This window comes from Corvus brachyrhynchos, unplaced genomic scaffold, assembly GCF_000691975.1.
Source record: "Corvus brachyrhynchos isolate BGI_N302 unplaced genomic scaffold, ASM69197v1 scaffold32, whole genome shotgun sequence".
NCBI classification, from domain to species: domain Eukaryota; kingdom Metazoa; phylum Chordata; class Aves; order Passeriformes; family Corvidae; genus Corvus; species Corvus brachyrhynchos.
Window position 1 is genome coordinate 6,484,736 of NW_008237919.1, and position 23,165 is coordinate 6,507,900.

The following is a 23,165-nucleotide window of genomic DNA, read 5'->3' on the forward strand; positions in this document are numbered from 1 at the left end:
GTGTAGTCTCATGTGCAGGCTGGATCGGCTGGGTTTGGGGTGCTGAGAGAGGCAGCAGCCGCGGGAGGAGGAATTACTGAGAGGTGCCCCTCTCCCTCCCTGCCTCTTCGCCCGTGTGTTGTGTGGAGACAGGACTCGCAATTACCACACTCTCGGGGCTCCCTTATTCCTTTTAAACTTTTTTTTAAACAAGCCCCTCTCCATGGCTGATCCCCGGCCGAGCACGGGCACCTGGGTCTCCTAAAGACAAGGAGGAGCCGGGGATTGTTGTTGTTGTTGTCGGCCGTTTTTTTTTTTTTAATTGGATTTTTTTTTCTACGAGAACCTTTTTTATTACAAAAATGGCAAATTCGACGGGTAAAAACCACGCAGACCAGCGGAGAAAGGGACTCGCTTTCCTGGACGAGCTGCGGCAGTTTCACCACAGCAGAGGGTGAGGAAAATGGGGAGATGGAACGGGAGGGGGGGAGGCTTTTAAACCGACCAGATCCAACTTCCAGCCCCTTCCCTGAAGGACACGGCAGCCCCAGCGAGGGGAGAAAAGGGGGCAGAGCTGACAAGTTGTGGTGTTTTGTGTGTATCTCCTTTGGCAGGTCTCCTTTTAAGAAGATCCCTGTGGTGGGTGGGAAGGAGCTGGATCTTCACGCTCTCTATACCAGAGTCACCACTTTAGGCGGATTTGGGAAGGTGAGTGGAAGTTTTAATTTGGGTTTCCCTCCCACTAACCTCTTCCCAAAAGTCTCCTCTGACCCCCGGGGGTGGCGGGGGGAGCCGGGGTGGCCGGGAACCGTCCTATTTAAAGCCGGTTAGAGAAGGTGGGGGGTGGAAGGAGGAAGCGAGCAGACAGGCAGGTTGGTGGCTCGGCCTTGTCGGCGAAGCGATGAAGGGGGACCCGGGGGTACGGCGCGCACCCCACTCCTGCCTCCTTCGCCTCCGCCGGACCCCCTCGCCCCTGCCCCCCTCCCGCGGGAAGGCGAGGGGGGAGCAGGGAGCTGCTGGGCGGCGAGAGGAGGCTTCTTTCGGCTGTGGTGGCAGCTCTGTGCGTGGCTCTCTTGCAGAGGGAGAGACAGAGGAGAGAGTCTGAGTGCAGTTTTAGTGCAACTCAAAATTAGCGGGCATGTTTAACATCGATAATCGGCACGGAGCATGGGCTAGGGAACGATCCTCGCAGCCGGGGGGGGCCGGGCGCTGCCCTCCGAGCCCTTCCCGGAGAAAAATAACAAAAGGGGCACCCAAGACGGTGTGTAATCAAATAGCCATCTTTAGGCTTCAAGGCTGGGGACAGAAATGTAGGCCTCAAAAGAAAGGCCTCTCTGTGTCTATGGATCTGCGTTGGGGGGACCCCCCCGGGCCGGCGCCCCCGCGCCCCGCAGCCCAGGGGGCGCCCCCGCCAGCACTTCCCTGCATTATTTTAAACTTCTTTGGGTTTTTAACGGACCGCGTTAGGATTTAAAAGGGGGCGACAGAGGGACTCCGGATTGGTTATTGTCCAGGCAGTAAAAACAAAAACAAACAAACCCCAAAACAATACCACCCCTCCCGGCCGTTCCCCCCGAAAAAAAATAATGTGTATGTTAAAAAATAAATGCAGTAGAAGACCCCTGAGAAGCAGGATTATTCCCGAAAGGGGAATTCTACCGACTGTCAGTAAAATATATAGTCCTAAATCCCATATACATTCATGTTTGTTTCTTTTTATATATTTATCTATTTGCTTCATGGCAGCCTGTGTTTTTTTTGTGATGTTCGCTGTCAGCAGCATGTTTACGTGTACGTTGTGTATCTCGGCCTGTGTGTTGTTTTTGACAGGTATCAGAGAAGAATCAGTGGGGAGAAATTGTAGAGGAGTTTAACTTTCCCAGAAGTTGTTCTAACGCTGCCTTCGCTTTAAAACAGTATTACTTGCGGTGAGTGCTATCAAGCTGTTGCAGTAGTATTTTTGAGTGCGGGATTATATTTAGTTTTCAGTGTGTACAATAATAAAAATATCCCTACTCTTTTAAAATGCTGTAAAATGAAGCAGAAAAAACTTGTAATTCCTTTCCCGTCTGGGGCAGTGATCAGTTAAAGGTGATTCTGTTTTGTAGTTATTTTTGTCTTCCATCTGCAAGCCTTAAACTTTGAAGGGATCCCAAGTACACAAACAATGTATGTCAGAGGCCATTTTTTCTGATTGTTTTAAAATGACTGTACTAAAGGACTGTTACTAAGAGATCATGTTATTGTAGTTACAAAAACTTAGGTTAGTATTTGGAGCACTGAAATATGTTGATATATGTAAATTTGTTTACTGCTTAGTGGGGTCAGACGTTGAATAAAAATGCATCTGCAGGAAGGTAGACTGCTTTGCACAAATTATATTGTTATCAATTACTAGGAGCATATATTATTGTTTTCTATTTTAGAGTGCAAAGAGCTAAGTAATTTTTTTGTTACTTGTAAAACAGTAAATTTCTGCAGATTTTAAAAATAGGATTGCATTCCTTGGAAATTACATAGATTATTTTTTTGTGATACAGGTTATTTTTCCTTTTGGCATGGAGTTCATACTGAATATTTTAGATTACTGTGTGTGGTACTATTCAGTTACTAGATTATGGTTTTTTTAATTAATTTTTATTAAGTTTGGGTGATTATTCTTTGTGGGAAAGATTTTTAAATTAATGTGTATGTAGTTGTTTTAAGTGCTATATATATGGATACTTATATTTCATTTAGAATAAAGTTATATGTATGTTGGTTAAAGAATGTAATTTCCTGTTTCTGAAATAAATGTGATATTTTTTCATCACAGTTAATGGTAATGTAGATGTGCAATATATACAAAATAAGTATGGGCTTTTGGATTTCTGTTTTGGTGAGCTGAGTACAAACAAGCTTTATCTGTCTCTAGTTTGGCCTTCTGAATTAGGAAATGCAGTAATTGTACAGGTGCACTTTCTATTGGTTGTCCTAGATTGACTTCCAGCTTGAAGCTGTAGAGTTCATAGCACAGTGGAGCAGTTACTGAGTTACAGTGATGTCTGGAAAACCTTAGTCAGATATTTGTAGTTACTGAAATTTGGGGTTTTTTTTTGGTGGTGGCATATGATTGCTTTAAGATCCAGGTTAAGAAAAGAAACTACCATTGTTAATAGCTTTAGCAAAGTTTATGATTGGTGGCAGGCCTAGAAATTAAGTGGAAAGCTTGCTTTAGGATATCCTTCCCTCTTGGTGTTTGTTTTTTTTTTTTTCCTTTCCTACATAGTATTGAGATAGTGTTGCTGAAGATTTGTCACATCATAGAAAGCAGTTTTTTCCTTCTTGAGTTTTTCTGTTGGACCAGGTAATTTGTTATTTGACTAGATTTTACACATCATTTGCAAAATGATAGTGTTTTGGGTTTTACCCTTTTTTTCTATTTCCATATTTTGTAAGTGTTTGAATGGCCTAACTTTTTACAGTAGAAGATTGTATGTCATTTCTGTTTTCATGTGTATTTTGAAAGCCATTATATGCTGTGACAGTTAACACAATTAATGTTAATTTAGCCTTCTAATGACTATTAATTTTTAATAAGGTATTACTTTTTAAATTAAAATCAGACATACAAAAATTTTATTTTTATTATTGGCATACTGGTATTGACATTATTTAAAATACAGTTGTTGAATACATATATAATTGGTTACATATAAATAATTTAAAGGGTTTTTGTTTATTATGAATTTAGGAAAAAAGTTGATAAATGGTTAAGATGAAGAATCTTTAAAAATTCCTTATCATAGTGTCTGTGATTAGGTCATTCTGAAATAAACGATCAAGGTTGCTGGTTTTGAGGTGGACTGGTTTTTAGCAGTCATTTTGGGTTTTGTTTGGTTTTGTTTCTTCTTAATTGCTGCTTTACTCACTGTTGCTCCTCACATAATCTGAGTTGGATGTGGTCACCTTCCATGTGTAGTAATAAGATTGTATGTACACATGTTTCTCTGCTAGGTTAACATTTGTTTAGCTTTAACCTAGAAGGTGTAAGGGGGACAGTATTTGGTTCTAGGGAAAGAAAAAAATGCTCTAATGATAAATTTGTTAAAAGGGTCTAGCTTGTCGGTGTTGAAGAACATAATCTGAGGTTTCTTATAAGGCCAGATTTTCATGAACTGCTGAGCAATTACTCTTGGAAAAAAAAAAGTATGTCTTGTGAACCTCAAGTATGACTATAATCTTGGCCTCACTACTGTAATGACTTTCCAAGCAAAGCTAGACAAATTGAGGCCTATCAACTTCTATTTCAGTTTTCATCCAGTCATGTGTAATGTGTACTGTAAAGTAGGGATCTGCATGGCAGATGGAGACCCTGTTGAATTCAGAGGGATTCAGTGGTGTCCACCTATATGAATATGTTTGCAGATTCAGATTTGGGATGGTTTGTGATAAAAGTTGCTTCTTTCTATGAAACATCTGGCATAGTGTGTTGACCGAGATAAGATCTCAAGCTACATGGACCACTTGCTTGTTTTGCTGTGTTGCCACTAATGATGCTGTTATTTTTGCTTAAAATTATTATGTAGACAAATTAGAAAGTTGATTTATTTGTGTGAGGTCAGTAGTCCTGTTGGCTTGATCAAACTGAATGTTTTGCAAAACAGTCATTGGGTTATGGTTTTTCTAAGCAGTTCTTGAGGTGTGTATTTTTGGTTAAGTAACTTTTTCATTTGACTGTTTTGGAACTTTGCTGTGTCTCTTTGGGAATGTATGTTAGGCTTCACTAAATAAGTGAATTGTTTAAACTTGTGATACAATTCTGATAGGTTTTATGATAGGTGATAGTTGAATACATGATAGCCTACCCTATCTGCCCCTTCTCCCTTGCATTGCCCTCCCTTTTCTCTCACTGGAAAAAGTAACTTATAATAGGAAAAGTCTGAACCATTCAAACTTAGTGCCTGTGTTGCTTTGAGCTGTCTGACAGGTGAAGTAATTTATGCACTGTGGTTCTTAGTGAGCAGTCAAAAGCCACAGTGCTGATAACCATTGATAGACTGTACTTGTTAATGTAGTTCTGTAAGATTTTACAGCAACAGAGAGTGTAATTCCCTTGGATGTAGTGCAAATTGGATGTTTCATCTCAATTGAGGTGAATTAGTAAAGCATTTTCTAAATGCTTCTCGAAAAATTATTTTATAATGTTAATGAAAATATTTTAGTATGAGGTAATACATGTAAACATCAGTAATGTGGACATACTTTTATGTTTTTGTTGGTAAACATACAGTAGGTAAAAAGCTAACATGGAATATAGCCTGTTTTTAATCTTATTGGTTGATTAGGTTACAGTCCTACAAAGAATTGGGCCAATGTGACCTCATGTGCTGGTATAAGGTTCTGTTGGTTTTCATGGGAGTGTAAGCGATACATTTATTTATGTTGTGGATCTTCATCTATTTTGGGGAAGTGAGAGACCTTGTAAACTTAAATGTGTGAATGAAGTATGCCTAACTGAACTGAAAATCAGTTTGCTTTTTAAAGTTATTTATCTATAGTAAGATAAATTATATGAAAGAACTAGCTGTAAGGTCAAATAAGTTTGCCTTAGTTCTGCCGAGAATTCCTGAAAGGTGGGCAGCACGTGCATATTGTAAGCTTTTGGCAAAGGCAGTAGTAATTAGCTAATAATAGTTTAAGGTGAATAAGAATATGCTGTTGTAAATATTGGAGAGTTAAGGGGAAGTCAAATAGAGAGGAAGGAGGTCAGTTCATAGATGAGAAGTTGCATAAAGTTATTATTAAGACAAGCCATTATGCTGAATTTCCTGAAATTCCATATATAGTAGGATGAAAAACAGTGAGCAGTTAAAAATCAGAACCATATGAAGCAGTTATTGATGACAAATAGAGGGGGTTCTTGAAAGATCTGAAGATATTTATAAGTCATTTGATCTTCAGGATGCCTCTAAGAAATTGCACAATAGTACTGATTTCTTTAAAAAATCAAATGAAGGGGAAAAAACCCCATGATCTTAAGAACTAGATAAAAGGGATTCTGTTCTTAGTAATGTATTGGCAAAAATATCAGGGAAACAATAATACGAAGCCTGGAATTTTCTAACCGAGAATTACTTTAAGAGAGGTTTTTTGTTATTCTTGCTTAGTGTTTAAAATTAGGATCTGATACTGCAACAGCATCTGTACACAGTTCAGTGAGTATGGAGAAGTACAGGATTGGCTTGTTTGCCAGATCTGGTTGCAGATTCAAGGCCCAGTAAATGAATAGAAAGTTGTAGCTATAGTAAAATATTACATATTTTTCAAAATTCAAATACATCTCAAAATCTCTTGTTAAGAAATTACGTATATATATGGATAGTCATCTTAATGAAATATTGAATGAAAGACCATAAACAAAAATAGAAGTATAAAGAATAGATTTGGTGAGTCACAGCAGTTTTAGGTGCTAAAAGAGTATCATCAGTGCTTACATATGCATGTAGTAATACAAGTTTAGCCATTTTAGGTATATTTAGTGTCTGCCTTGCTTAACTTCATGAGAGGTTGAATACTACGCTTGCAGCATTAGCAGGCAGTGATAGAAGAGTTAAACACAGGGCAGAAAAGAAAAGGTAATCTAAAGAAATTAGGCACATTGTTGGAAAGTACAAATGAAAAATGCAAAGCTAAAACAGTCGAGGGCCCGTAATCCAAAACAGGTATTCATTGTGAGGGAATAACCTGGAAAGCAGTATTGCTGAAAAAGGTATAGGAGTGATAACATGGGCGTGATAATTCTGTCAGTTGTGTGCACCCAACTCCCTTTCATATAAAAGGGATTTGTGCATACTTCGACAGGAAGGACAGGTCCCAATTTGCAATATGATACATAGACTTTGTAAAATTCAGAACGAGTTTAGGTTGCATCCACAGTGGCACTGAGCAAACATTAGACAAATGGGAGGTGGATTTTTGTACAAGATTATGGGACTCTCTTTGGAGTACTGTTTTACTTCAGAGCCTTTGCAACAGGTGGGGTAACTTAAGAGAAACTTACAGAAGAGCAACAAAATGTTGAGAAGGCTGAAGGGACTAATTGATAAAAAAAAAAAAAAAAAAGACCTGATAAGTATATATGTTTTGCTTGGCTCACTTAATAGTGTGAGAAGGGAAAAGGATATCTTCCAAGCATTTTGAAGGGCCTAAATAGTTAAAAGGGAGGTATTTTAAATAAAAGAAGATGTTGTGTTAATGTGTAAGCTGAGATAAAACTGAAGGAGAAAATTCAGAGCAGACAGCAGCACAAAACCCCCCAAGATATACCTGAACACCTTCTGGTATGAATAGTATGCCAGGCAGAGTACGGGGGAACCCCCACACCAGGCACTAACCTGGCCAGAACACCAATACATGTGCAACAGGTAATGAGCCAGGAACGGCAGAGAAAGAGACCGCCTGACCGTACAGGTTTGGTCCATCCTTGAGTAATGCCATAAAGAAGGCTATCATCTTGCATAGCTATGGACTTGACTTAGTGGAATCTTTTGCACTTAATTTTGTCCCAAATCCTGCAGTCACTGGCAGGACAGGAAACAAATACATGGATGACATTTTTATGATTTCTTCTTAAAATTTTCTTTTCCCCCCTCAAGACAAAAATTGTAATGTGTGTTTCAGTTGGATGTCTGAGGCCTTTCTTTTAAAGTCTGAAGTGAGTATTTTACATAGTTGAAGGGGGAATTTTGTTTGTGTTGTACTGAATCATACAGGTAACATACAATCAAGACTAGTGACTGTTCATGCCATTAAGCTTTATTTAGGAAAATTAAATATGTTAGTTGTTAAAATCGTAGAATGTCTCTCAAGAGATGTAACTTAATTGGATGGATGTTGTCTTGTCAAGGTTGCTGGGAATCTGCTCAGAGGAAATCAGAAGTTTTATAATACAACATTTGCATTAGGACTCATCTGAGGAGAGCAAGCAGCAGGTGAAAGGGGACATAGCTACCTTAAAATTGCTCTTTGTTAAAGTTATGCTGTGATACCAGTTTACTGTTAAGATGAGTTTGGCCTCTATCAGAGTTTCTCAGCTTTTCCTTCAGAGACTGAACTCCATTTTATTGCTGGAAAATACAGTGAAAATTAGTGCGATGAACATTAATATATTTTCCTGATCATTTTCTGCAAACTTTTTGTAGAAATTACCTAAGTTGCTGCTGTTACACTGAAATATATTGGATTATTTGGGGAGGGGCGGATGTTGTTCTTCAGTTTTAATACAGAATTCTGACTGTTTAACTTGAAAGCTTATCTGAGCAGATGTCAGAACTAATAATCTGCAAAGAGCAAGTTTCTGGCAACACTGTAATAACTGTGGTGACTTTTAGGACCTACTTAATCTTCTAAGAATTGGTGGAAACTTCTATTTAAGACCATTTTCTATTCTTTAACTGAAACAGTATTTAAATGAATTTATGCCTTAAAATTATTAATATTTGTTGTAATGTCTTAGGTTTGAATGAATGCTAAGCATATTACAACACCATCAAGAATGCATATGGAATGCAGGCGTATTCTTTCCTTGTGAAACGGAATAAGCCTGGGCTAAGAAAAGTTGTTTGGCTTGGTTTTGGTTGGTTTTTCATTTGTTTAATTTTATTCTGGAGCTAGTAGGCTTTAATTACCTTGCTTATTTGCAGTTAAACCTCAATAGATAAGACTTTCATACTCTTTTTTTTTTCCCTTTCTTTTTAACCCTTTCCCCACTTTTCCCAATAGTGAAATAGAGAAATATAATTTGTTCATTTTTACAGATGAGGTACTAGAGGTACACAGAGGTTCAGACTTCTACTTTGAGAGTGCATGTCAAATAAAGAATGAAACCCAAATACAGTAAAGAAGATTATTTTTAAAATAACGCTAGAATCCAGTTCTGACAGGAAAATTTCTTCATTTTGAGCCTTGGTTAAACTATCCATAAAAGGAGGCTACTATTACTGTCTTTTAAAATTCATCTTTAATCAGTAGCTGAGAAATCCTGTTTTATTTTTCAAACGGTGCTAATGTTATGTTCTGTGAACTGGAGAACTGAAAACTAAATATGTAAGATCATGAGAATGAGCTGTTTGTGTTTTGTTTTGCTGTGTTTTGTTTTAAAATGCTTTTTCAGAGTGTCGGAGTGGTGTTTTACAGCTTAAATGGGACTGCTTGGAGTAACTGTAGTATCAGTCCACATTATTACAGGACAACACAGTTCACAGAGGGGATTGGCTATAGGCCGGAGATCCCATCACGTGGTCTTGTTTCTGGTTACCAGTCTGATACATATTGATTCTGTGGCCTTAGTTAAATCATTTGTAATCTTTTTATTTATATTTATAAAGTGGCTATACTGATGTTTGTTTACCTATCTCAAAGAGAAGTGTGAGACTGTGAGCTCTTTAATGCAGGTTTGTGTCTCTTCATGCTTCTATGTCATATCTTAAATATTTGAAAATAAATATAAATTAGGAAAGTAAAACTATTTGTAAGGTTGTTTGCCCTCTACAGTGTTGAGAAGCAGAAAATACAGCACAGATGAGAGGAAGAACAATCTTTATTCCTTAAGGAATAAATAAACTTGGGATACCTAAGCAGAGAAATATTGAAACGGTTGAAAGAAAGAAGCTTATCTTAAGGAAGGATAATAAAACAGCAAGATGGTACCCAGAATAGTGATCCTAGGCTTTGCCTGAAGTACTAGATTAGTGAGCTAGATATCACATCTCAAATACAGTCTCCTTGGAGCAACAAGTTCAAGTCTTAAGTAGACCTGAATTACATTTTAAGCAATAAGGTAGTGAAGCTGAGTACTCCACTTTTTGTTTTCCTTTCTTTAAACTGAATGTGCATGCATTTATTTTAACTCCAGATAAATTGTAGCAAGGCAGCTATGCTCCAAGAGAGATCCCATATAATAGAGTTATAATAGAGTGTAGTTTTGTTGAATGATGCACTGGAGCATGTTTGTCTGTAAGACTGAACTGTCTTCATACTATTTTCTATTGGTGTGGGAGGAGCAACTGTTGATTATTAGTCTTTCAGAATAATTTATGGTGTTACTTGTCAATCCATACCTGCTTAAGAAACATAAAAATCTTGTAAAGTAAGGCAGTCATTCTGTTTCAGAGACCTTTTCTCTCAGAGTTTGGTGAACTTTTGACATGGTTGCTGGAGTTTAGATGAACCATACTTGTGGCTGGCTGCATGTGTTTCTCCATTGTTACAGGCTGTGACATCTGCTGGTTGGCCTCTGCCTCCCAGTCCAAAGGTTGCTATGCTTCCATGATAAACCAGAGATTCTCAGGTCTGTAAATCACCAAATCATATTACTAACTTCGAGTAGCTCTGTTCTAGTTCTTTGAAGTGCTGTAAATATCTGTATTACTGGAATGTAATGTATTGGGGGAACTTTACGTTTGGGGTACATCCCAGGGGCTTAATTAACCTAAATTAAACTAGTTTATTCTGGGGGTAAATCTAGCATGTTTTGAGTATATTACTAATTATTATGGCGTAAGATAGATGTAGAACTATGTGTATGGGTTTGTTTGCTTTTTAAATCTATATATTAGAAGAAAACTTGTAGAAATACACTTAGGAACAGTTCTTCCCTTACCTAGTTTTTTTTGGTCAGGAGTGTGCACTTTCTAGTGACCTCCATGAAATGATGTAGAATCCAGGTACTGGCCTGGTAAACAGTGCCATGTTACAGAATTCACAGACATCCTCTGTAATTTTGGGGGGATAGTATAGCTTTGAAGTGTTGTAGATTACAGAGCTGTTTCTTGGATGGTTTTCACTTCCCAATACCGTCTATGAAACCCCAGAAAAATTAAAATTTCTAACAGTACATATTCATATAATGCTACAGTTATACAGTAAATACCTGAAAAAATCAGGAATTGCCTCATGTAAGTCTGAATGTGCAACTGTAACTGTGTTTCTAGAGAATATTCTTTACAGTAGAGCCTTGTGCTCTCCGTGAGAAATGGGAATAAATTCCATGGCAGTATCAATCTATTGTATCAATGTACACATAATTCTGACTCATTGTTCAATGGGGTAATTGATTAATCTCAATATTAGTTATTTCTAAAGAGGTTTTGAGTTTGCTTTCTGGGCATCTGTTCTCCACTGTCTTGTCTTCCATGGTGTTACCCACGTGGGCTAATTGAGAAATCCTTTCTTTTGCTTGTGGACTGAGGGATATTCACTGTTGCGATACTGTTTATCCTGGCTGTGTAGCTCATGGGTCTTTCTGTCTCTCGTTCTCTGCTAATCATCATCTTCTCAATCTTTTGACTACAGGCCATAATTCATTTTCTGCTCCTTGTCCCCTTGATGTCTGTACCATTGACTGCACATGGGATATTTACTGTAATCAAATGGATTTCTAATTGTAAGAAAATTGAAGGAAAAAAAGGATGTATGCAGGTAAAAGGGCAAGAGGACAAAGCACTAAATGTCAGATGCCTAGCAACAGTAAAATACTGAATTTTACAGCAAAACACTAATAGATTCTGTGGTAGCTGAAAAACAAATTCTGCAGCTATGGGCATGCAGCATTCACAGGATCCAGATGAACCTATAAAGGGTATTTCACACACCTGAAAAATGTGTTTTAAGGTACTCTGCAGGACCTAGTCAGGCATTGCAGCATTGGGTACGTTTTACTTGTTCTTCCAAGGTCATTTTTGTAATTCTAGGGCATAGAAATACAATTTTTTTTATTTTTATTTTTTGGGGGGGCGTTGGGGTGGAATATTGCTTCTGAGCATAGGTATGTGCAAAGGCTGCTCCCTGTAGTGAAAGCTTGCGTGTACTACCGTACAGCTTGGGTTACTTTTAGTAAGTGGGGTTTTTGGGTATTTTTTTTCCCCCCAAATGCTTCAGATTATTGTGTTTCCTTCCAACTTTGCTGAACTTGTTATCATGTTTAATGCCATGTGCTTCTCTGTTTATGTAACATGAAGTTATTTATTAGAAAGGTGATATGTTAGTCAATGCATATGATATCATAGTAAAAATGTAAAAGGTTAGAAAATCAAAATACAATACTTGGTGCCAATGATTTAATCATGTTTAGTGTTGTTTCATTAATATGTCCTGTAGTCAATATGCTGTTGTTGGTGAAATGTAATTACATTCCTAGAAAGGTGGTAGATAAATACAATGTTTTTTTCTACTTAGATTTTTATGTTACCAGTGTACAAATCTCATTTTTCTGTAGTAGCTTTCATTCTCCTAATAAGCAGTTTTAATTATACTGTAAACAGGATTAGTCCAGCTGTTGAAGAAAGTGCTTCTTAAGATCAAAAGAAAGGTGACTTAAAAATGTTCTACTGTTCTGCATGTAACACTAAACAAACACCCAGCTTTCCTAAGCATACTGATACTTTTCTGTATGGCTGTTTGTGTGCCATAAATTTATGTGCCTGTTGGAAAGCCAAAATATTTTGCTAGTTTTATGGTGATTTGATGCTTCTGTAGGTTTGCTGTAAGAGTTGTGTTTGTCGACTTTTGACCATGTTGAATTGTCTCTAGATTTGCTTAGGTAGAATTCACGCTTCTTTGGGTTTGGCCTGAAATTGGTGGTATCCTGTGTCAGTCCTGCAGTGCACTTGTAAAGGTCATGTGTGTAACATCTGGATCATGTATATTAACAAAGAATGTGCCTGCTTTAGCAAGGATAGAAAGTAAACCAGTGAAGTCAATAAAGATACTTCAAAAACCAGGATACTGAAATTGGTGTAAAGAGTGTTTATTAATTGTTTTCAGGAGGTCTTTCTGTGTAAGCAAAAGTTGCAACTTTGGCAGTTGTTACCTTTTTTAAGGGTTTATGAAAGTTAAAGATTTTGTTCTTTATATGAGTAAACTAATTGAAGCTTGTTTTTCTTGGTGGGGAAAGTCAGCTGCTTAAGTAAGGAAAACAAAAAGCTATCACCATTATTTCTTGTTTTCAGAAACTTATCAAAGAATTTACTTATTTCTATTGTGTTTTCAGTGGTATAGTGTAATCCCTAGTATTGCTCATTTCCGGTATCCACATTATCAAAATAAATATGACTAAAACAATTTTACATTGTGGAAATAATGGTGGAAAGTTATAGTGTAATGGACACAAGAGAAATATCATTGTTCTCATATCATATAACATACAGTAACAATATAAATGTGTGGGATTGTGGACCTGATTGCTTTACTGGATGAATCTTTAAAAGGTGCCCAAGACAGGATTCTACTGTAGAAGGGCACCAGGGGGAAGTGACCCCCTTGTCCTTTTCCTCAAGGCTTTTCTTGGCTCAGATGGCATGTGTTTGCTATGGTTTGTGGCTTCAGAGACTTCATGTATTTCTTGACTTAGCAGCTGCCCATTGCAAAGACATTAATCTGCTGAGCAGGCAGCCAGCTGATGCAGCTGTGCAGCTTTGAGGATGTAAGGTGCGCAGGTACTGCTGGGTTGGTGGCCTGGCAGGAGACACTTGTACTCTGAATAGTTAGGTACCCAGCCAGAGGCATGTGCCAACTCTGCCGCCAGCTGGGCCAGATAAAACATGGCTGCTTCTCAGTCACCTGTAGGCCAAGAGAGAGGAAAGACAAGCTGTTTGGAGGTATTTTAATGAGAGCAGGAGAGGAGACCTTTTGTGCATAGGTAGTTGAATTGCAAACGGAAGAAATACGGATGTTGAGTGAGCTGGATGCATTCATGCACTGGGTCACGAGACAGGAATGGGAATTTTGGAGAGACCACTGTTTGTAAAGGCAGACGGGGTAGATACCATAGAAGGAAAAGGAGGGGTTATGTAATCAAATGCTGATAAGTTGAATAGCCAACTCCCTAATTTAAATTGTTCATTGGATATTAATTGACTTGTCACCCAGATGTTGGGTCGCTGCTGAGTGAAGACTGGCATTTGTAAAGTACTGAGTTGCACCATCTGCTTCTCTACAGTGAGGATCTGATTTATTGGTACAAACCTTAGAGTGGTTCTTCTGTGTCTTTGCTTGCACTACCAGTGCTGCATGTGCAGAATTAATTTTTGTTGTTAGTTTATATTTTTCATTAACACTGAATTTACCTTTTTCATTTTGGTTTAAAAAAAATCTACCATCATCACAATTACTGTTACTTTTATCCTTATATTAAAATATCATAAAGGCATAAAATTGCATGTAATCAAATAAAGGATTTTATCTGTTCCTTAAATAGCTTGCAGGGAGAAAGGTCTCATCTTGGAGAATATTTTTTTGTGGGCATTGCTGCACTTAAGAAATCTAAGAAGGTTACTGTAGAACAGTGAGAATTTCTTCAAATGCTGTTGTCACTTTGAGAAGATTAGAAATGTCTGTGTATACTTCATTTTGTATATTGATTATATAAGAAGTGCATACATTTTATTCTATACTTAGAGAGAGAGAGAGCATATACAAGTCTGGATGTCAGCTTAAGTTTGGGATAGATTGCATAGATTTCTTGTCCCACTTCTAATGCTGCATATATGTTAAGAATGAATTTTCAACAAGAGAAAAAGATTTAATGGAGCGAACATTCAAAAATTCTAACCATATTTTTATACCTACCAACACAAAGGTTTAGAGACCAAGTTTGGATCTCACAGGTGGATGTAGGTGCGAGGTACACCTGTTTCTTTATGACATTTCTTGATCATACGTGATACAAAACTGTTGCCTGTCCTGGGCCTTAGGCTTATGCAATTTGGAAAGATAGCTTTTAAACTCAATCTTCCCTAAGCAAAATATATAAAATGGCTGTTGTTTAAGACTACTCCAAGTTATGGCATGTAAGTTGATCTGATCAAAACAATTAGTGAGTAGAGGGCAGGTGAATTAGTCAAAGATGTAGACAAACTGTATTTTTCATGCAACTCCACGATTTCTACTATATTAGACAGATACTATCATCCAGCTACATAGCTTTTGATTCTGCTATGATTGGAATTTCTTTGGAATTGGATTGGAATAGTTATTAATTGCTATTTTTTGCTAAAGATAATGTAGATTAGTGTTTAACAATAGTGCTTATTACCACTCTGTTTTGAACTGCCAGCCACACTTACATTCCCAGAGAATAAAAGTGACACATTACTTAAAAGGGGTACATAATCTCCTTTCTCTACCCCTTGTCCTACCTCAGTGCATAGAGGAAGGTAGAAAGAGCATAGGTCATCATTCTTGCGTGCTTATGTACATCAGAAATTATTGCTGTTATCTTAAATAGCAGCTTGTGGTATCCCTTTTCAAGCAGCCAGTCCTGCTGTCGCTTGAGTGGCTGCTGTGCTGTTGGCGTTGGCCCCCAGTAGTGATATGGCTATGGCTAGTGATAAAAGCTCTGCTTTTAGGGTTGTGGTAGTGGTGAGGACTTGGCTTGTTTTTAATCGTGGAGACCTGCATCAGGGTTCCATTGCTGCTAGAGAGAGAAGCTAGCAGATTCTAGTCTTAAATTGCTTATTACTGCTGTTGTTTATTTAATTGTTTACTTTTAATCAAGTTTTGTAAGTTATTTATATGGCCTTGTGGTTAATCTTCTGTAAAGAAAGGGGTTTTTTCTTTGCCTGCCTTTTAAGTTTCTGGAGGCTGCCACTCTTATGTGGGGAAGTCCCATTATAGACTAAGCAGGAAGAAGAATAAGAGAATATAGATTAATACATGTCTAATATTTAGACATGTATTAATTATATATTTTTTTTCACACCTTTTTAACTAGGTTTTGCTGTAGTAGATTAAGTCTTGTTGCTTAAGTAACTTTCAGGGCTTAACAATTTTCTTGTCTCCTTGGAATTTTTTTACAAATGGAGATAAACAGGAGATTTGGCATCAGTGTAATGAGAATTACAGTGATGAATTAGTAATTCATTGATGAGATTGAATTAGTAAAAACTTCAGAAAGCATCAGAGTAGTATGTATGCGGATACTAAATGAGGAAGAGAGAGAAAGATCAGAGGATCTTAGTGAGCTTTAAAATGGAGGTACATGATGGTGACAGAGGTGGTTATTTCTCTGGTACTTTCAAGAAAGATGGGTAGGAATGTTTTGTTGGGACTGGCCCTAGAGTAGGATAGCTTTTGTAGTCACAGGTTGTCATGTAGAGTGTTGTGTGTATATAGATTTTATATGCAAAAATATAATAATTGAGAGAATATTTTGTACTGGTGATCAAGGAGACAATAGATTATAGTAGGAAAGTAAAACAGTTAACATTTATCAAAGAAAGGGTGATGCCAGAAGTTGCAAGTGTGGAGATGGGTAGATTTATGGAGTAGGTTGAGAGAAGAGTGAATTATGCTTGAAAACATCATCCTTGACGATGAGAAATTCTTGCATAGTCAAATTATAATCAAAGAAAATTATTATAGAAGCATGAGAGTATTTGGTAAAAAGAGTACAAGTAGCTTGGAGTTAATAATAATTACCCCAGAGTTCTGTTGGTTATTATGAGCAGTATAAAATATAAAACACTTAGGGTTGAAAATAGAGTGTAAGAAATCAAGTGTAAAATGTGGAATTGTTAGGAAATTTTGTAATGTACCATCAGTAAGGGAACAAGAGAATCCTTACTACGGTTTTGTATCTTTTGTCAGAGAGGGAGTAGAGAGACATTTGAAAACAAATACTGTTAAATTAGATGCTGCCAAGGCTCAAATCCTTGATAGGTGGATCTCTCTTACTGTGGGAACTGAAGTGCCAAAAAAGAAGATGATAAATTGCAGGAGCCATCTAGCAGGATATTTGAAGCATTATTTATGTAATGTTTTATATTTATTTCCTAAAACCAAGTTAGTTAGGTTTCTGGGATTTGTGTTGTTGGTTGGTTATTTTGGTGTGTTGAGGTTTTTTTCAAGCAGTTCAAATGGTATTAAAAAAAAGAGTCTGTCAGAGAACGTATCAGAGTTTCTGTTCATTCTTTTAACTTTTTAAGTGTAATGTATTGCTCTTATGGACCTGTGTAAGTGCTGATCAGTTCAAAGACCACAGCTGTAGTGCTTGGTAATAATCCAACTCATGCCATACAAGGTAAGAACATCTTCCCTTAGAGGAAGCAGCTCCCGTGGAAGTATGTTTGCTGCAAGATCATGCCAATGAACAACAGTGCTTACTTGCTGGATGTGACTGACATTGTGGCTTTACTTTTTTTACCTTTATATCTCAATCATCATGTGTTTTTCTCATGTTTGAGTGTTAGTGGGGATGTTAATTGAGGAATCAAAGGACATACAGACTCCAACATAAAAAAAGAGAGAGAAATAAGTGTTGATCCAAGTGTGAAATGAGATCATCTGTAGGACTGATTTTTCCCTTTACGTCTTTGTCTAAAAAAAATAGATAGGTGTGCTTTTTATCAATAACACTTAAGTTACTGAGCAAGGGACATCTTTCTGAGCAAATGGTTGGTTTTCCAGCCCTTTTTCTTGTGTTACAGTAGTGATGTAGAATTTTAAAACTGGTTGTCAGCTGTTGGCTGCCTCTTGGGATACTCTCTGTAGCACCCAACTTTTCAATAATTGAGGTTTAAGTGCAGTCAATGTGTGGAGTCACAGTATGTTCCTTTTCCAGTTGTGTGTACTATGACATGTAATTGGGAGGCTATTGGCAGAGAAACAGTCATGAGTCTGAACTTAGACACTTACCTGAACAAATGTATCTTAATCTTAGAATATATTGCATATTCGTATTCAGTAATGCAATGCAGTAGGTGAAATTGACTTTCCCTACGATTGGCAAGAGTTTTTGGTACGAAGACCTTACAAAGAGTGTTTGGTTGAAAGGGTGTGTATTTTCCTGTGCTGTAGTTCGCACCCTGAAGGTTGCAAGCTTGTTTTCACTTTAATAAAATGTTACATACAATAAATCTTCATTGACTGCAAACGGATCGTCAAGGGCTGTATTCTGCAGTTGTATAGAAAGTGTTATATTTAATACCTAGGAAATTTGATTAAGTTAAAGGTTTTTTTGGAAGTTCTGAAAAGGAAATTATGGCAGTGGAAGACGACTTTTGCAGTTGAAGAACTTCACTTTTGATTAACTGGCACTAGGTGTTTTGTGCCTGGGAGCTTCTACCTTAGAAGTATGTATCCAAGAAACTTTCCTCAGAAAGGAGCATTTCCTCAGCCTGGAATAGGATGCTTTAATATCTCCTGTCTCATTATGTTGAAGTGCTTTGGAAGTTTAGATTATAATTAGGAACTTCCTTTCTTCATGGTAGTAGTTATATCTTTGTGTAGATGAAACTGAAATGTTGGTGTCCTGGTTAGTCAGGGATACAGTTATTTCCAAATTTTAGTAGGCAGTTTTTCTCTAACCTTTCACAAGGTTGTCCTCAGTCTCTTTCTTATGCATTTTTATGTATGTTTTAGCCAGATGGATTATGTGGGGCTTTTTTATATGTTAGTAAGCTTTCCCTAGAGGTACTGGTTTTCACATATTTAGTCCCTTAGTTCAGCACTGGAGTAAGTAGTACTCATAACATACGAAAGAGCAAGGAAATCTACTTTCTTTTTACTGTTCTAAAAATGAGTTGCTGCAACATTAAGATCAATAACTTTTAGGGTTTACCTTACATAGTGACCTCAAAAATAAGTAAGTTATTTCAGCTGTAGTTAGTGGCCCTGTTGGGCTGGTTTTCATATTCTGTTTTGCTCATGAGCATGAAGGAATCAGTTGTCCTCTTTCAGAAATAGTGAAGAAACTTTAGTACATTTTCTTTTTAATCAGACACTATAAGGACAGTAGAAGTATCAAATTTAATAGCCAGTATAAAGCTAATGATATCTGCATAGCACTTGTGTGGAAGAATGGGGAGGAATTGCAATTGAGCTACTGTGTAGTGCTGTTTTACCTGTCATTTAAAGACTGGTTATGTCTTTGTTTGCCTTTTGCCTTAAATAGGTGAATAATGCTGCTTCCCATAGATTTTAAAATTGGGGATGTTCTCTGAGTGGGACAATGAATGGTGCCAGGGTTTCCTAATTTCAGGAGAAGTTTTCAGTGTTGCATTTCATGTAAGGTGTGTGGTGTAGTAAATCTACCTAATCGTAGTTTGATTAGTCCAAAATGTGCTTCTATTGCTTTGTACATTTGAGAACTACCAAATGCATATTATATAAAACAAATTTAATTCTGGTAAACAAATAGTTCTGAGTATGAGTTTACTACAAAACATTAAATATGTTCTAAGATTTTATAATGTACTTCTTAATTCAAACACTAGTAGTAGAAAGTACAAATATTTTAAAGATAGGCATACTGTTGTGATAATAAAAACATCTCTGAAGTGAATCATATATTATTTGCATTATTATTTTCAGATTATGGCTAGCATAACAGAATTTTACAGTAGTACAGTTTTGGTAAGAGTGGCTCTTACTGTGATGTTCTTTGTAAAATGTCGGGGGAAAATATTCTCATTGGCATTTAAAGATAATACTTAAACTCTGGAAGAATTTGGAACAATTCAAAAGCATTCCTTTATCTACACTTAAAATAATCTGTTTTAATCAGGAATAATTTTTCTTTGTTCCAAAAATGTCAGAAGCACTCATTTGAGGTACAATTTTTATAATTAAAAATCAAAATTAAAAGGATAAGGATTCTTTTTCTGGGTTGGTGCTTTAATTATCTGTGGTTGTTGACAGATGTAAGTTTTCTTACACTTAACCTAGTAGAAAGGCTGCTAGCAGTTCCTTACTTACCTTTTCCATTATGGTAATTTCATCTTTTTTTATTTCCAGAACTACTTTTGGCCGTAGCAGACTACTATAGTTTGGCAAGGTCAAGACCCTGTAGTTAGAGAACTACCTCCTGTTCATCCCATTGTTACCTTATGATTTGTCTGTATTTTTGGTAGTTAAACTGTCTTTCCAGTTCCTTCTCCTTTATTTGCATTCTTCATTTTAATTTGACAGCATGTCAGAGCGATAACTAAATATGAATGGTACCTCTGCCACTGAAAAGAGCAAGGAGTAACATATGCTGTAGCCAGGATGGTAAGGTCTGTTTGCGTCTCAGGAGTAGTAACTGGGGGAAGGAGCAGTTTAAGTTTTCTGAAGACCTTCCTGTTCTGCAATTTTTGCAGTTGTGCCAGTTTCCCCTTTTCCTTCTTAAAAACAGGAAACTGAGCAAGACAGCGGAAGTTTCCTGTCCTTTGACAAGGTAGAGGAGGAAGTTGGCTTCTGTCTTCCCTAACTCATCATGGGATACTAAGAGCTCACGACACTTTTCTGGGACGATGACTTTCTACCTCTTAGGCTCGAGTGCTGTTGGGCTGTTGGAAAAAATAGTAATGCATTGCTTTGACATTTCCTTATTTCTTTTTAGGAAATGAAGTTTAATACAAGTTTTTATTTAAAACAAACAAACTTGACTACCATGATCCCCAAACCTTCAGAATGTCGGAGATGTCAGAATTATTTAGCTGATTTGACATTTAGATGTTTTCTTAAGATGACTTGTCACCGTTCCTGGACATGCTGTGCATTGATGTAGATATATAAGGGCATAGAAATAGGGGCCCATTCATCTAATTGCTTAGGGACTTATACAAGCTACTAAGAACAGTAGCTCGTGCAGCATACTTTTAAGTAGAATATTTTTACCACCTCTTTTTCACTTGATACAAAAATGTAAAATTCTTAATGAGAACATCTGGAAGGTAAAAAATGGGAGAAGTTAATCTACCTTTTATAAGCTGTTCAGTGATATATTTTCCAAGAACCATATTTACATGCACCAATAAAAGATGAAGTTTTAAATAAAGACAGTACAAAAGACAAGTAATCTTTTTTCTTTACTATGACCTTAAAAAAATTAAAAAGAAACCTAATAGTACATGCTGACACTTGGGCTTTTCATAGAAACACCATTTTAAGTACTGTGAAGTGGAAGAATGTATAGTGTTTCTGGAGAAGTTTTGTAAGGAAAAAACAGTGGGGAGAATATAATTTCTAAAACGTGTTTTATAATAAGGAATATAAAATAATAATGAAATCCTTGCTCAGATTTAGTCTGTTGCTTTCTTCTTATCTAATGCTGCAATCCCTAGTGATAGCATCACAAATGGCTCCTGTGCAGAGTATTACAATAGGGTGATTTGGGATTACATTTTCATGTAAGAGTAGGAAAGATAGGCATGTGTAATTTATTTTTGCTAAACATTAGTATTGTGAGTTGATAACTTGTGGTTTAGAAACAGTGTCAAGTTGTAGCCAGTTGTGGTGGTTAACTAGGTTAGTCTCAGAAATCATAACACCAATTGTTACTTTTTCATAATGCACTTCATTGAAAAAATATAAATAGACTACTAAAGGGAAATACAGCAGCATCTAGTTTGTCTGTGTAGTAGTTTCATACATTTGGTACTTTTAAAATACAAGAGTTTCAGTGTCTTGGGAAATACTACATAGTATACCCTAGTAAATAATTTTTTCTTATTCTACTTCAATAAGACAATGAGAATTATTTGATTTAAGGCTTCATTATGAAATTTGCATGTGTAAATAGTTATCATTCAGGATGCAGCAAATTAGGTAGGTTAATTGTGATTTAAACTATTTGTTTTTTCCACAGTAATGGAAAACGGCAAGGCAGTACTGGAAATTTGTGACAGAGGAAATAAATACAACTAATGGTTTTTTTCTTTGAAGATACAGAAATCTGTTCCTGTGTATTTTGGGAAGAATTGTTTCCATCACAATTGCCAAGAATGGAACCAAATAGACTCTCTGATTGTGTTGGTGTCAGATTATAGATAACATGACAAATGCTGCTTGTATGTAATTTTTATGCTTTACTGGTAGTGAGGCCACACCTTTAAGTCAGAGCATCCTTTAAACTTGAAACACCTGTAGAACTACTTATTCAATTATATTCAGTTTCCAACTCTGAATGAAGTGTGGTTTTTCAATTACTTCCATTTCTCATTAGGTTGTGATGTGGTTTTGAATACGGCAGGTGAGGGAAAAATAAGGAAGTTTTACAGTTGTTGGGGTTTTTTTATAATTTATAGTTGCTTATTTGAGATAAAAGATGAAAGATGAATATTGCAGATTCCATTTAAATATGGACATTATTGAAAGGGGAAAAATTGATCTGTGGAAGACTGAAGGTTAATCTAGTGAATGTTACAGTATCAGTGGAGCATCTGCAACTTAGTCTCTTTCAGTAAACCTTCTATTATACTATATGTCAGTTTTAATGGAAGTGATTACTAGTTACAGTTATATCTTGTAACTACTTTTTAATTCTGATTCTTTAGAGTATCTTATTTCAAAACATTTAATAGGCAAAAATCACTTACTGAAGTGCCAGTTGCAAAAAATGGAATGATATTGTATTAAGAAAGTGACTACGGCATTGCTGTCATAGCCATTTACCAATGATCACTCTAAGCATTCAAAAAAAACCCATATAGTGCCTCTGAAAAGTTAACATTTTTTTCTTGAGAGTTAAAATGAAAAATTTGTCTCCATAATGTTGTATCTATAAACATGAATGACTTCCTTTTCTTTCTTTTAAGTGGAAGTCAGATTCAAAGAACAAACTTTCAAGCATATGGCAGGCAAACCATTCAGACAGTGAAAACAGTGCTTTGGGGTTTGTCCTCTACCTAGATATTTTGGCTGTTCCCTAATCTGACAGATAACAGGTACACCAATTGAAATTTTAGACAGGTAAACTGTAAGACCATTTAGATCCTCTAAGGCGTACTGCTTGTAAACTAAGTGGCATTATTATTTCTGAAGTTTCTATTTATGTTTCAGGCAATGGTGTTATGTTTGTATCCTTTATTTAAGGTTAGTTTACCTAATTTAATGTCGCATTTTCTTAGAGCGAAAATAACGGCTACATAAATGTCTTACTTGTATTTTCAGTATCAACCAAACTAAGAACTGTTATGGCTTATTACTGCATACATACATAACTCAGAGTAGTGTACTTCCATCTGCCTTGGTATGTCTGCCTCTTCTTCTGACTTGTACAGGTTTCTGCTTCAGTACATCAGCAGAGCTTGTAAAACGTTTCCTAGCATCTCTTGTACATGTTGTGGTGTCTTTAAAGCACTCAATCCTTTGCAAGAAGGTCAGTGAAGATCCTGGGCTTTGAGCTGGGAATACTGGGTGTGCTAGCATTGAAGTACTGTGCCAGT

General features: G+C 36.7%; 1 protein-coding gene across 1 annotated transcript in view; it reads left to right on the forward strand.

The window, feature by feature from the left end:
- Positions 1-7: 7 nt before the first annotated feature.
- ARID2 (AT-rich interaction domain 2) overlaps positions 8-23,165 on the forward strand; it is a 92,476-nt gene continuing 69,318 nt past the window's right edge. Inside the window, 3 exon segments of the mRNA XM_008632770.2 lie at positions 8-433; positions 594-687; positions 1,810-1,907. Coding sequence (XP_008630992.1) covers positions 342-433; positions 594-687; positions 1,810-1,907 — 284 coding nt within the window. The 5' untranslated portion in view covers positions 8-341.